At 37.5% G+C, this 16,007-nt stretch overlaps 1 protein-coding gene across 3 annotated transcripts in view; it reads left to right on the top strand.

Annotated features, from left to right (window-relative positions):
- Positions 1 to 16,007, top strand: part of KIAA1328 (KIAA1328 ortholog) — a 181,499-nt gene that overhangs the window by 9,633 nt on the left and 155,859 nt on the right. For all 3 annotated transcript variants that reach the window (XR_012578021.1, XM_074532486.1, XM_074532485.1), the window contains exons 4-5: positions 631 to 725; positions 8,879 to 8,994. Coding sequence is in view for 2 of the 3 variants with exons in the window: in XM_074532486.1 (XP_074388587.1) it covers positions 631 to 725; positions 8,879 to 8,994 (211 nt within the window). In the remaining variant the exon portion in view is untranslated. The remainder of the gene's footprint in view (positions 1 to 630; positions 726 to 8,878; positions 8,995 to 16,007) is intronic.

Below are 16,007 nucleotides of genomic sequence, written 5' to 3'. Positions count from 1 at the left end.
ACGAAAGTAGCATGGTAGTATAGTACTTATCTAAGAAAAAAAAATCATAACTATATATATATTCATAAATACAGTATATATTTACAATATAAGCAAATAAACCATTAAAATGAAACAGTAGCCGCATGTGAAGGTGTGTGTGCTTTCCTCTGTATTAGAAAAATGAAATAAGGGATGTACTCTCTGCTAACAATGTTTTGCTGTTTTGTATGCTTTGCTCAGAAATGCTAAGGTAGCATGTTTTTTACCTTACTCTCTATGTTATGATCCTAATATGATGAAGTTTGAAGTTGGATTTGGATATTGCTGCACTAGATTTCCATAAGAACCTACTCTTTATCTCGTATGAGTCAAGGAATAGTGCATGTCTTAAAACTTTACCCAGCATGTTTTAGTGTTGAAGCTAACAGCTTGCATTTGAATTACAAATACCTTAAAATAATTCTTCACAATTTGGTAATTTGTTTCATTGAAATGTACTTACAATTTAAAAAATATGAATTTTATTCCCAGTTGGAATTGATCTACTTTCAGCTTCTAATTATTAGGTCTTGAAACGCATTTAATAGCTTATGAAGTATTTGTTTTCTTTTAAACAGTACATTCTAAAATGAAACTTTAAATTTTCAGGGCACTAATGAAGGAGGAATGAAGAGCGCTTCTTTAAAGGATTTGTGTCCTGAGGACAAGAGACGCATTGCAAACTTAATTAAAGAACTTGCCAGGTAAGAAGAAGCATCACCTGAAAATGCATTAAGTTTAAAGAGAGTCATTTCTCTAATTAACATCAAGCAATGTAGAACTGCTTAAAAAACCTGAATATTTGCACAAGGTAATTTTTCTTGCTGGAGAAAGTATGAAGCAGCCTAGTTGGTTTTTCCTTGCTTTCTGAGCCCCTAAATATATATTTAAAACGGAGGTCAAAATTTCATGACCAGCAGTACTTCTGTAATAACCTAATGACAGGGCTAGGATTTTGTTTGTTGTGTGTATCAAGTGCTACAAATAAACACATCCTGCTTTTGGAAATGACAGACTTTGTTGGTCATGAAATGAAACTTTGTAGTTCTTATTATTTGGCAGAGGTAAGCTTTTGTATGAAAGGCCATGTTAAAGGTGCATTGCTGATCTTGTGGCTGAAACATGCTGGTAGTGATTTGCCTGTGTAATTTTTACTTACCTAGCCAAACTTCTTCTTGCTTCCCTTAATTTCTTGAGATTCTACCTATTCCTTGAAAGGAGAGGTAGAAATAGTGCAAGTTTTCAGCTTTAGCAGAAGTCTTTTTCTAAGTTCCATTCCAGCACTAGTAATATTCTCAAAGGTAAAGGAAGTAATAAAGAGGTAGAATTAAAATGAGGAGATTTTTGTCCTACTCTTTATCCCTAACACCTCAGAATCTCTGGAAATCTGTTTCTTACAGAGTGTCTCTAAAAATGAGGAGGAGCACATGGGCCTTTGGCAGGCTTTGCCATATCAGTGGGGGAAGCTCTTATGAGATGATCCCACATCCTTTGGGCTAGAAGTTAATGTTAATAATTACTGTTAATAATTAAATGCTTTTTGACGTGGATCCTTTATGTCTGTGCAATAATTGGCAAGCATTACTGTTCTTTTTTCATTTTATATAGGAAAATATGGAAAATTAGAGAAATTTAGTGACTTGCTCAAGGTCATGCAATAACTCTCTGGTGCAGCCAGGAATATTTTCTCTCTGATTATCCTTATCCAGTGGACCATTTTACCTGCTAATAATTTCTACTAATACAGGATTTCTTGCCATACAGTATTTTAGTAATTTCTGAAGTTCTTCATGCTTGCAACTCTATTTTATCATGCTTTGTGTTAGAAAATGTATAGTTAAGACTGTCATAAAGAGTAGATTGGTGGGATGCCTGGTTACAAATTGTCAGATGTTGGAGCTATTCGGACACTGTTGCCACTGTTGATATATAGAGGTATATTCTAATATTAAAAAAAGCCTTTTATTACATTGTTCCTCATAATACACTGCTCCCTAGTGAATAGTAGTACAGTAATTCATTCGAGCATGGGATTCTTCTTAAATCTCAGATGCTGTGATTTTTCCCTGAGGACAGTTTGATATTTCTGCCTGACATTTCTTTGAAGAAAAATAGAAGGTGCAGCAACATTAATTTTGAAAAGTAAAATTAGTGGAACACTATTATTTTATACTTAGTTCTCTTTTATTTTTAAACCTAATCATATTTTTATTGGATGTAATTAAAAGTCCTTTGCAGAGTAATAGGGAAGTTGAACTTTAATTCCGCTCACCTCGTCACTTTTTTAAAACTCTCCATAATTTTCATCCTTAGTTGTGCAATGATAGAGAGTTTTTACAAGCAGTAGAACATTCTATGCTACTTTGGAGAAGAAAAAGGAGCAGCAGAATGTTGAAAGTTTTACAGGAACACTGTCCTGCAATAAATACTTGGAATAATAAAGGTCTCACTTGGGTTGTACCTCGCTGTTTCTTATTTTGCTATAATTTATGAATGGTAGTTGAGGCTCATTCATGCACATTTGTTGCAGGACGGTAAACAGATACAGATTGGTCAGTTAGCAGTTTCGTGAAAGCTCTTTTAAAGTGGTAAAATTCTGTTTATGTGGAAACCAGTTGCAAAATGTGATTGACTCCTTTAATCATAGGCTTTGATTTCAGCCAGGTCTTGCTTGAGCAGCTCAGGGTAGTGGTTGGTCTTTCCCCAGCTTCTGTGACTGCTGAAGGAGAGAGCTCTCTTGTACTTTTCTTCCTGTTTTTTGCTTTTTTTCCTCCAACTTTCATTCCCACTGCACTTTTGAACATTGAGGGTGTGTGTGCCAGTGTGGTTGCTAATTTGCTGAATTGTAAGACTTTGTATTGGTATGAGTAAATTCTGATGCTAGCTACATTAATATAATTTTCTCTGGGGTAAAAAAAGAAGAGCTTCTGGGCTGTAAAGGTCTCCTGCTGGGGATTCCAGTGGCTGACATCACCTTAGCTGTTAGAAATTTTATGAAATTGGATTTTGAGACGGGGTCTAAAGAAAGGACTCAGCTGTATCCTTTCTAATCCTCCTTTCTAGGCTAAATAATCGTAGTTTTTGATCTGTGCTGCTGCCTGTAAATCTAACCATTATCTTGCCCTTCTTTGAATGTATCCTTTTAAGGTGAAATGAGAGTGGCAGAGTGGAGCCAGAGTTTAAAATACTAGAATGTTGCAAATTTGAGCTTTTTAATTTATTGTGTCAGCAGATTCTTTAAAAATTGCTTTTGTAGAGGAATTTCTGAGAAGAATGAGTCATGCCCATGAATGCCAAAGTGCTTTGTGTAAGTGGAGTATTCTTGAGTGTGATCAGTCATTATTTTCTGAGACAGCCACTGTGGCACCTTCATGTTTTCAGCAAGGTCCTCCTGGTGTGGTGGTGAAAGTGGCACAGTAAGAGCAAATTTTCTCTCCCTATCAGCAAAGTCCTTTCAAGAGAGGCAAAGAAGACTCTCTCTGAGCTTTTATTCCTGCAGGCTGCTCCTGAAGCAGTCATCAGCTTATGTGATGGAATGAGCAGTGGCATGGTGAGGATACAGAAAGATCCGCTGCCAGCGTCAGGACACATTGGCCTGCTCTGAGAAGGAGCAGCACGGGGCCTGCTGGGACGTAGCCAGCTGACTGTTGGACATTAAGGGCTTGCTAGACACCACACTGAGACTGATTATGAAGTATTCTAGGGTGAAATACTTTGAGTGACATGCAGATTTTGAGAGATCTCACTCAAATTCTTGGCCTTTGGTTAAATGGAGAGGATCGTAACTCCTTAGCAGAGAGAGTGAATGTGTATATGTTTGCAAGATTCACTTCACTCCTAACTGGTATAAAGCCATAGTTCTGTGACTTTGGGGCTCCTGGTATGGCAGGTACATCATAAATACTTTTCCCCTGATCACAAATGCCTGTACAGCTCAGATATGGAATTTGTCTTTTTTGAGTGAACAGAAGCATTCACTAAGTGATGTAGAGTTGTTCATGAAAGTTTAAATTTTGTTTTTAGTGGCAAAAATTGGTACCTAACTATTTTGCATTCTTTCTTTCTTTGAATAAGATAAGCTTGGAGAAAGCTGGCTTCCTGTTGTCATTGCAGACAAATCTTCAAAAGCAATTTTGGTAGAAAGGTATCATAATGCCCTTCTGCACCCATGGGAGGGAGAGATTTCCCTTTCCAAATGAGATACAAGATGGTTTTTGCTATTGTATTAGTGTTCTGGCTAAGATCACTGGCATGCCCAGAACGACTTGTAACTGGCAGCTACTAAAACAACCTTCAGACAGCCTGTTATCCCTTACTGAGAAAATGCTTCCCTCATCCCAACTCTCTGGATTCCTAAGCCCTTTGTAGGGTGCTAGCAGTTTGGGATACTAATCTTTTCTACGGTCTTTGATATGAAGCTGAAATTACCTAACTGAAATTGAAATTTTCTAACAAAAAGTGAAAATGGGTGTCAAAACAGAATATTAGTTTGGTTACAGAACTGGAAACCATTGAAGAGCTTTCAGTAAAGCCTTATAGTGTATATTTGCTGTTTTTCTCCCAGTCCTTAAGATCTTTGAAGGAAAACTTGCCTGTGGTTTGTATTACAAATTTTGTGTGTTTGGCCTCTTGTGTTGCCTTTTCTCCTGGGTTACACTACTTAATATTTAACCAAATTGTTACCTGGCTTTAAAATCAAAATCTTTTATCTTTTTTTGTGTGCTACTTTAGGGGCAATTTTGTGCTGCAGTTTTCATAATTGGTCAGGCAGTGAGACTGCAAATGAGCTATCCCTAAGCTTGCCTGGAAATTACTTTGTATTGATAGGTAAAGCATGCCCAGGATTATTGTATCACCAATCACACTTACTTTCTGTGCTTAAAAAGTCATTTGTAGCTATAAATTCATGCTGTGAAATCTAGTTTTGTATTTTGCAGGTTGCATATTGTAAAATTTATCCATTGTGTAGCAATTTCAATTAGGTTTTGGGCGCATAGCAGTTTTTTTTAAATTATTTTTTTTCTAGTGTGAACAAACTGCATATGATGCTTGAATAGAATGTATCAGATTTGTGAACCCTGATCCTTGGACAAAAATTCTGTTTTTTCTTTCCTTTCCCTCTCTCCCCAACCCTGCCGCCATGGTGGTCTGCCCTGTTCCAGATGCCATTGTTTGCCTGGAATTTAAAACCTGTAGTTTTCAAGAATGGTCACCAAACCTTTTTAATCTTTGCTAGCCAGTTGACAGACTAATACCAGATTGGTGTTTATTACAAGATAAGTGCTCCCGAGGAGTGTAGGACTGATCAGTGAAGTTCCAGTGCCTATATATCTGTTTTTTGTTCAGTTTTCCTTCTGTCTTAACTAGCTGAGCTGCAATGTTCTTACTGCATTTCAGATTTTTTTGGTAAAAGCTCATTTTTTAAAATTTTAAAAAACACAAGATACTGTTTTTAATTTGCTTTTCCAACTCTGCCTTCAGTCAGAAAGAGCTGAGTTCTGTCCCTAGTGTAGTGTTGATGTGAGTATTATCATGGCTCTTTCTTGAGCATGTCAGTTTTTCATTAAACAAATAAAACTTGAAGTGCTGTTGACTTGTGCAGTGCTTCAAAAATTCCACCTGGAGAGCATCAGTCCTGCTTACTCAGTGGAATGAGTCAGTGTCATCAGCAAACTCCTTGATCAATTCCTTCTTTAGATTAGACAGAAATACTACTATCAGCAGTGGACCTGGGAGCACACAATAATAATTGGAACTGGTGAGCTAGGAATTAATTTTAACACTAAGGCGGATGCTCTAGGAGGGCTTTTTGTCAATATATTTGCATTATGAGTTTTTCTAAAGAGGCTCCTGTAAAGTAAAATTATTTATTTAAATGCATTTAGAATTATATAGGCTTTGAACTGTCAAATTTAAAGCAAACCTTGAACAAAGATGTTGCACGTCCTATGGCACAAGGTAGGTGAATGTAAATAGAATGCAAGAAAATGTTGCAGACACTGAATGGAAGGAATAGTTCCTCTGATTCATCATCTTTGCTCTCAGCTGTCAGTTGTCTGTTTGATCCTGGAAGCAAGAACAATGGAGCTGGATACCAGCATATTGCTCAGTGGAGCAGTTGAGCTCTTTGTAGTTGTGCCTTCATTCTTTCGCTGCTCTTTTTTGACCCAAGTCGGTGAACAGAGGGTGAAAATACTTTTGAGGAGCATTATATGAGCATTGTAATGTTTTTGTACAGCATCAGTGAAATCTTCCATACTTCTGCTAAAAATCATATGTTCTTTACTGCCAGAAGGCAAAGAAATAAGTTTATTAAAAAACCCAGCAACTCACTGAGCTATTTATAGGAAGTGACATAAATCCAGCATAATCTGATGAGATTCTTGTATTCCTTTTCTCTAACTTCCTTGTGCCACCTCCTGTGAGTAACCGTCTTTTGTATCTCGCCTGCCCTTTATGGGCTGTCTCCTGCTTTGTGATACATAAACACATACTGCCACATTTCTTCTGAGATCACTTACTGTTCTCAGTCATTTACTGCGTAAGATATGTGGCACAATATATTCATGTGTCTGGGAGTGTGACAGCTTGCTGTGATATGTGTTAAATACAAACACAGCACGTGAATGTGATGCACACTGATATAAGAAACAAATCACAGAATCTAGAGATGAGTAAAGCCTGCTACATTTAGTCTGATTTTTCTAGTGCTCTCTTCTTTCATGCCTTTTTTCCTTGTACTGTTGTTCAATTTTTGTGTTATTAGGTGCCAGCATAGCCCAGCATTTGTTGCCCCAAACCCTTTTCTCATGTGGCACCACTCCTGCAAGTTACTGACCAAGCTTCCTTCCTTTCACAGAATCCTGGAGATGGTACTTGTTCTCTCTTTCCAGTTGCCTGCCCTGCTCTTGTTCCATTCCTGTCTTTCATCCACGTAGTCATTGTGTTCTTCATTGTGGTTTTCTAATTAACTTTGTTTTTGCATCTTTCACTGATGATGTGAAAAAAGGTCATTTGTGCTGTAGTTATTTAGGTGGTTGCACTGGACTCAAAGGAAGCAAATGGGCCACGGTTGGATATGAGAGTCTCTCTCTGCAGCTTGTGGCAAATGTGCTGTGGCTGTTACTGCAAGGAAGTGTGTGGATATTGCTCAAAAGTTTGTTGCCTGCTTAGCTAAGGAGTGCAGAGGTGTTGGTGTGGGTCTAGAATTTATACAGGTAGTTCCTGTTACCATGTTTCTTTAATGGTATCTGCACAGCCCTTCTGACAGCCTGTGAGTGGAGGGGAAGGGGCCAAGGAACAGGTTGAACTCATCACACCTTCCCAGACTGGGCCCAAGGTTGTAAGTGAGACCTTGTGCATTTGACTAGTGGAATGCTGTTATGCTTAATCAGTGTCTTTTTCTCCCCCCCGTTCATTAGAAACTTTACAATTAATAGTTTGATCCAAGCTTTCAAACTGCCCTAATTTTAAGAATTTGATTATCCGGTATCTGTCGTCTGTCTCCCTCTAGGTTTGTAGAGAAAAAGTGTGAGTTCCAGTATTATTACTTCCAACTTCATGCAGTCTGCTTGAGCTAATATGAGAGTGCTGTGGGTTGATCTTGAAGTTGGGGAATACTGCTTGCCTATAATTCACTCCAGGGGAGTGACCCAGTTGTGGTATTTATGACTTCTCCACTGGAAGATCAAAACAAATCTGTGCCCTCTTAAGGGGAACAGTGATACGAAATGTATGGCTCAGTCCTTGAATGAAACATTTGGTTCAGAATATTAGTCTAATGGAATGAGTGCCAGACTTAGTCTTATACTTACATATATATATATACACACTTCATTTTCCCCCTCCTCTTTCCTCTTCCTATAAGATTGTTCCACTTTAAGGAAATTAAAATTGGAGTTTTCTAAAAGTTGTATTGCTTTGGTCTCCTGTCACCTGTGTTGTGGCAGCTGTTTCATCATCATAAAAGACTGAACTTTAAGAGCCTTCAGCAACAGAAATTGCCTAAGTGCAGAGCAATAATATTTATTAGTCTAAGCTCATTACTTAATATTTTTGTGGAGCTTTTATGGAACCATGATTTCCAAACCACGTTTTTTAGCATAGTTACAGGATCATCTGTGCATAATGATCTTCTTGCCTACGTGATACCAGAATAATTGTTTTTATAGCCTGCTCTTGAGGTGCAGAATAAATGATCATTGTAAGCCTTTTTCCCATTGTCATCCTTTAATCTTGATCCAATTATTTACACTGAGCAGCAAGATACAGGGTGCCATGTCCCAGACAGAAAGGAAAATTTACTCCTGCAGCTTGATATTTGAAAATCCTCAGAAAAGGACAAACAATTTTGTTTGGAGAAAGCTAACAAGAAAAATGATTCTTTCCTGAACTTGTATTTGACCAGTAAAGATGAAAGAAGGATTAGTTTATAGATTAAGAAACAGAAAAGTTTTCCAGAATTTTCTTTCTGTCATGTCATCTAAGCTCTTCTGTCTGAGTTTTCTGTCTTCATGTCCTAGGTTTGAAAGTATCCCAGTGAATCTTCATTATGGCTGCAGAAAATCAGACTGGACAAACCTAATTGTGGGTTCAGGCCCTGACTTTGACCTCCATGGTGCCCATTAATGTGCATGTACTCTACTGAGACCAGTGTTTCTGAAAAAAAAAAAGAAGAGATGTATTGCATCAAGTCATACGCACCTTCCTGTGTAAAATATTATAAACATTGTGAGGAACTAACCTGCTCTTTAGGGTGGAGAGGATGTTATGCATTTACCTGCAAAGTGGTGGAGGAGTTGGAAGTCAGGCACTGTGGTTATGGGCTTATATTTTATTTTTCTCAAATTCTTTTCAGGGTAAGTGAAGAAAAAGAGGAGACGGAAGAACGGCTGAAAGCTGAACAGGAATCGTTTGAGAAGAAGATCAGACAGCTAGAGGAGCAGAATGAACTTATCATCAAGGAAAGGGAAGATATCCTTTAAAAATATGTGCAATGGCCCACTGAAATAAAAAGTGAAGTACAGAGAAATAATTGTTCTAATTTATGGCATAGAATAAATCTGCATGTGCTGCCATTCAAAAGCAATCAGAGAGATGACTTGTCAGCATGTGACACTGGTTCATTTGAGCTTAAACTGCCATCCAGCTGTTTCTATGATGTTGTTTTGCTATGAAATAGATATTTGTCAACTAAAAAAATGACAATAAGGAATTTACACATTAAAATATGATTATAGATATTTTTTTTAAATTCTGTTAGGTGGTCATAGTTTAGGTCTAAAACTTGCATGGTATTCCGTTTCTCTTCATGTCCAGAGAAAGGGAATCTCCACTAAATTGATACAAATTAAATATATGTACTAGGAGGTTTAGCTAGTTTGGACTTTTTGTTTGGTGTAGGATTTGCTTGTATATAAAAAAGTTAGGAGATTCTCTTTTCTTGCTGACTGCGGCTTGCATTTCTTTAAGCTGCATATGCTTAGTCCCAGTCCTGGAGTATCACATGCAAAGTCACTATTGCAGGAATTGATATTTTTCTTTCTGAGGTGTGACAGACCTTTACAAAATTCTCTTGCTCATTTTTCTTCCCAATCTCTGATACTGATGCTTTGTTGTTAAATTCCTCAGAGGGCTAAGGATTGGCTGCAGTGGGATAGGGAAGAGACAGGACTGCAACTACAGGAAAAGCAAATAGTGTGTGATTCATTGGGAGATGCATTGCTGATAGGGAGGGTAGTAATGTTGTTTTAAAAAGCATGATGGAGCCCAGCATGCAGTACTGTTTTCAGTCCTGAGCCATCCCTTGTTCAAGTTAAAAAGTTAATGACAGAAAGAGGCTGTTCAAGCTATTGGCCAGTGTTGGAACAGAAACAGAGATAATTTAGAAATGTAAGCATGAATTTAGAGGAGGGTTCTTGAAAATTCTGGAAATCCTGTTTCACAGTTTAGCACTGGAGGTGTAACAAAAACAGTGCTTCTTTATGATGGAACTTGCTTGGCTTAGAAAAGACATTCAGTGATGTGTGGTCTCTGTCAGGAGAGCATTGCCCTGATGACTTAGAACATCCCTTGGAGCACAGTGGCACTTACTTTGTCTGTTTGTCCTAAATGATATACACATCAACAAACTTAGCTGTTTGTGAACTGTTACTGGAAAATATTAGATCTGAGGTATTTCAGGAGCCATTAGATGTGACAACAACTCGTTGATACTGATTTCACTGAAGCCAGTATTTTGTTGTATATTGAGTCTTGTGTGTTCAGTCAGCTCATGAATGTGGGTGGGATGCATGTTCCTGATTTTTTGTTAATTATCCACACAAAGATTTCACTAATTCACATGAAGTTTATTTGGCTAGTGAAAGGTAGACATGCTTGCTTTTTTGTTTTGTTGTTTGGGATTTTTTCCCTTTCCTTTTGTTTCTTTACCAGAAATAGATTGCACAAGCATGAATACTTTTCCAGAAGTCTGGTAGACATGGCAGAAGGTTAATGCATGCAATTTTACACTTCATAAAACTCTCTAAAACCTAGATATATAAAACAAGGTTATAATTTAAAACAATGTAATTTTAACTGCTGCAATACTTGCCTATCATACACGAATGATTCAAGATCTTCAGTGTAACTCTGATCACCTAATTTTTTAAAGCTTGTTGCAGAGACAAGGAATAGTACAAATGACTTCCTGAGGCTGAATGCAGATTGTGGCTGTTTCAAGTAGGCAACTTGAAATTCCTTAATTTCTTCTGGATTATAGTGTCCACTTGCAAATAAGATATCAAGGATATAATACCATAAGAAAAAAACTTGAAGCCTGTTAAAATCAATTTTATCTCTTTTTTTTTTGCCCCACGTAGCGAATTTATTCTCTATAAGATAACTTTCTTTACTGCAGTATTTAAAAGAACCCTGCAGTAATAAATTGGTGCTTCTGATATAAATGCAGCTATCCAGCAAAGTGCAATTTCAGCCTGATAAGGGTTTAGTTCACTTAGCATGGGGACTGTGTGGGTTGTTTCCAGCTAGACATGTTTTTGTTGTTTGGTTTTTTCCCTTGAGATTCTTGGAGGAGAAATACTGTTTGGTGCTTGAAATCCCTGTTTTGAGGAAAATCCATCGTTATTTTGTTGTGGTTGATTTTTTTACCACTGAGAAGCTGTGAAGACCCCTCTGTTCAAATTTGCTGCTCATGAACTGTGAAGATTTGGGGAAAGGGAGGAGGGTGGGTATGCAAAGATCTCACGACAAAACTTTGAGTAACTTATCAGCATTTAGAAAACAGCATCTGTCTGCAGCCCAAGCTCACATTTACTTTGGAACTTCCCAGACCTGTCTGGGTAGGGAACAACAAATAAAATTTCATGCAGATTTAGAAGTCAATTCTACCCTTCCTTGGCAGGTGAAACTTTGAAAATTGAGTACTTAGTACTAGGGTGTGCTGTTAATGGAGAACAACAGTGATGAGCATACTGTGAACCATAAATAGTCCAGCCTATTGCCAGGGTTGCCAAATACTTAGTATTGTATTACAATGCTAAGTATTTGGCAATTATCACACCATTAAGGAAAATTAGGGATTTCAAGCAGTCATTTGGTCTACACTTTCCTTCTAAAGAAGTATTAAGGCCTATCATATTATTGTATAATTTGGTCAAAAGTAGCTGTTCTGGCTTGGCTTATCTCATGACATTTACATTTCAGACTGACTTCTTTGAAAAGAAATGTGATCTGAGGTGTTTAAAAAAAAATTCCAAAACCAAAAGAGGATCAAAACTTTTTATTTGTATTAAACTCTTTTGCTTATAATAAACCAGAAAGTTCTAGTGCTGCTGTTATAAGATGTGCCACTTAGTGGTGTTCAGGGACATGTGCTGGGATGACAGCTCTTGCTGTTCTTACTATAATTTGTCCAATTGGACTGACCTGGATAATCCAGTAACAGCTGCTCACACTCACTCGATGCCCTCCCCAGTGAGAGCATTCTACAACTTTGAAGATGATAAAGTGGTGGGGAAAAATATCACTTTCTGAAAGTGAAGTTTACGTAAAAGATAAAGAGGCAAAATGTAAATGGCGTGTGTGTTGGGAAAGTGAGATCTAGAACATGAGATCTGGAAAGAAAGACTTGGAAAAGGAGGTTGGGCTGGATGTGACTGATGTGAAAGCCTGTGACTGATGGGTTCAGAAATGTTTGGGATAAGCAGTCAGGGTTAATAAGAGCCAAGGTGGTGCAGATGACCTAGGATCAGACAATTGTAAGACAGCTGATGCAAGCAGGGATGTGTCTGTTTAGGGTGTTCAAGCACCCCCTGAACTTTTGAAATGGAATTTAGGACTAAGTTCATGTGAGGATTGCCGTGTGTCACCACCTGTGGTGTCTTCTACAGCATCTGCTCTTGGTATTGGTGTTCTCTGCTGCTGTATGGTGACTCAGCTGCTTCTAGTGGCAGTCTAGATTCTGGAATTGGCTTTGGAGTGTGTGACTTGCAACTTCCTTGTTCTTATTTGTATTATTTCATTTGCATTTTTACAGTAAGGGATGAGCAGTGTGGACCATGTTATGCACTTAGAATACTTGTGCTGCATCTTTTTCCTCTTTTGGTAGGAGCTGCAAATAGAAAAGCTTTTGGCTTTCCTTTTTTTTTCCTTGATGTATTTTCAGGCACCTATTATTAATTTAGGTCCCAAATATAATTTAATTTAACAATCAGGAAAATATCCTTTGTAAGATGTCCCAATACTGTCATGATATATGTCTTAGGAAAAAAATTATAATGAGATTATTAAGAAACAAATACTACTGATACCTTCATAGCTCAAAGAAATTATGTTGTGGTCTTTAGCTTTTCTGTTATCACCATTAGGGATTTTTTTCATGCAAATTTGATGCGGTTGCATAAATGAAGAAGAAAAAGCAGCTATAACATTTCTGTCAAGACTTACTAATAGGTGAAGAGGAAACTTATTTAAGACATTTTAAGAATTGGTTATTGAATTCTAAGCTCTAAATTGTTATTATATAGACAAGGAATAGGCAGATAAAGGAAAGAAGAGATTCTGTTTATTGCAAACTTTTTTTCTTTTTTGTAGATTTCAACTAGTCACCTGTACTATGCTACTGTTTTGGTTAATATTTAGAATGCACCTTTTTGTTGGAATTATTTTCTGACTGAACATAGACTTACAAAATGGTTTAACCTTGAAATATCATCTAGGTCCAACCCCTGGACAGGGACACCTCCCAGTAGACCACGTTAAGAAGACCCAGCCAAATTCACACAACACATCCTGTATGATTTACTTGGTTAGTCTTAAAATTGATCACAGACTCTGTTTACATATGTCCTTAATATTATAGAACTACCTAATTAGTTGGTTTTGCATGCAGTTAACATGAATATTAATTTAACTAAAACAGTTCATTTGCTTATAGTGTTAGTGAGACATAGAATATTAATTTGCTGGAAGAATAATGAGCTTTATAACTATTATCCAGAGACTTTAATAAAATGCTTTTAGTTTTGCCATAGTACTGTTCATTACATAAGTCTTGCATACATAAATTAGGGCTGCTTACATATTTTCGCTTTTCCTGTTTTAGTGTGTTAATATAAAATTAGGAGTATTTTTCAGAAGAAAAAGAGTTACTGGCTTGCTTAATGCAAAGAAAAAAATGGTGGAAAAAGGAGATATCAGAATATGGAATTTACTTGCTGGTTCTGCCTTATTTTCCCTGTAACATCAAATCTGATCTTCTGAAAATATGACAGCTTCTGCTTGCCTTTCTTTTTTAGTCAGACCCACCAAGCTGTCATCACAGATGAGGGAGCAAAGGGGATCTTGCACAGAAGGGCTTTGGCCATGTACTTTGTTGGATGTGTGGTCCCAGTGTCCTGTGTGGCAGATTCGTGTGTGTGTGTGTGCCTCCCTGGGGCTGCTGTTGGCAAGGGACAGTCTGCCCTCAGAATGTCAGCACAGTGTCAGGGAGAGGTGGGGCACAGATATTAGCACTGCATTTACCATCCGCGTGAGAAAATGGGTCCCTGCCTTGCTGTGCCCCCACCCTTTCCCCTGAAAAAAAAAAAAACAAGGTAAGAAGAAAATTTCTGTAGAAAGGGAAATTTGCCATTTGCAGGAAACTTGTGCTTTTGAAAGTCAGGCTATTTATTTAAAACTCAGTAACAATTTTAGAGATTAACTTTGTCTGAGTCTGTTCCTGATGGTATAGTTTCTGACAAGTTATGAACTGAGGGTTTGGAATGACCGTCATTATTTTTCTTTTATTTCTTAACTTGGCTCCCTCAGCTTATCGTTTAAAGTTTTTCCCTTTCTATTTTTCATATGTGAATGCATACTATATATCTTCTTGTGCATCATAATTTGTTTGAAGGTGTGTGAGGAGAATGGAGAATTAGTATTTTGCTCCTTTCTTCCATTTTATCCAAGTACTTTACTCTTTGAAGGTGTTTCTCTTACTGTTATTTCAGGTATCCTACTAGTAAATGTTCCTAAGCAACCATTGTGGTCTGTTGAAAAAAAGCTGCACTTATTAAAAAGTCCCTGAATATTTATATGCTATTCTGTAACTGCAGTATTGGTTAAATAATGTATGTATTTACGAACTGAAATGTAGAAGAATCAGTCAAGGACTATTGGGTAAATAAGATGTTTTGAATTTTTCATGAACTTTTAAACTAAAACAAGGTGAAACATATTGTAATGTTGAGTATTCAAATGGATCAATGGCTGGAGATTAATTTGAAGCTTTCTGTGCTTAATCCTAGTTAGTGCCTTGTAGCACAATCTAGCAACACTGTCCATGTTATGAAAATACCCAGAGTTAGCAGGCAGCATCTAAGCAGTCAGCAACAGCCTCTGTAGAATACGAGCTGGACAGGCTTTTTCCCCTAAACCTCTGCACTCAGTGGTGCATGATTGTCTGTGAGATGGTACTGTCAGCATAGAAGTACAGCTGTGGAGTGGGAGAAGCATATTTGCTCTGTGATTTATACAGAGAGTGGAATGGTGTTTTGTGTGTGTCTGACTGAAGTGGAGATGTTCCCACCCAACAGCTCTTGCATAGAATTTTGGAGTTCCCCTGAGGTGAGTGTTGAGGGCTAGCAGCATTCTCCCATCTCCCATGTTTCATGACGTTTTCACATTGTGGTGATCTGTATCTGTTATTAGAGACTTGATGATTTTGAAACTGAGTAGGAGCTGGAGCTCTGCCCTGCCAGGTTGCGGATACCTATGGGTAGTTATGTGCTTCCCCGCCAGCCTGTCACCCAGCTCTGAGTATCTGAAGCACAGGTTTATGATATTATCTATATTAACTGTCTTGTGAACATGACAGAACTGGATATGATGATGGGCTGCCCTTGTCTAAACTGAACAGGAGAAACCTGTCATTGGAAATGCACCTTCAGCCATGGCAATCTCATAGATCAATATCAGGTATTTTAAGAAAAAAGGTGAAGTAGTTAAAAAAAAAAATTCTCTGTAGGAGTCAGTTAGCTGTAGGCTGGTCAGTTTAAGTGTCTCAGGTCAAAGATAGGTCTTTCTGCTTTTTCCAGATACTTAAACTGACCAGGCTACTTACTTGACTGAATTTGACCACTGGTTTTGTGGTTATTGCTGAAACATTTGGCTTTAGGCATGTGAGCTTTCAAAGTGATGTTTGAGTTACATTTTTTCTTTATGACATTTTGCTCATTTGGAAACAAAGACTGAGTTCTTTTAAAAGGAGGCACAAATGGGAAAATGAGATCATTAATTGTTGAAGCTGGTACTGTAACAAATTGACTAGAAATGTGGATTCAGAGAAATTGATGTACTTTATCCTTCTAAACTAAATGAATTCTCCATCTGCTTCAGCTTCTCAACTATAATGAGGACGTAGGGCTGACTCTGCTATTGGTTTCTCTGTCTTCCTGCACTATTTTGGAAAGTTTAAACATTTCTTGCATAATTAAATACACTTT

The sequence above is a fragment of the Zonotrichia albicollis genome, chromosome Z (genome assembly GCF_047830755.1).
Source record: "Zonotrichia albicollis isolate bZonAlb1 chromosome Z, bZonAlb1.hap1, whole genome shotgun sequence".
NCBI lineage: Eukaryota > Metazoa > Chordata > Aves > Passeriformes > Passerellidae > Zonotrichia > Zonotrichia albicollis.
This window is presented reverse-complemented; position numbering and strand designations above follow the sequence as displayed.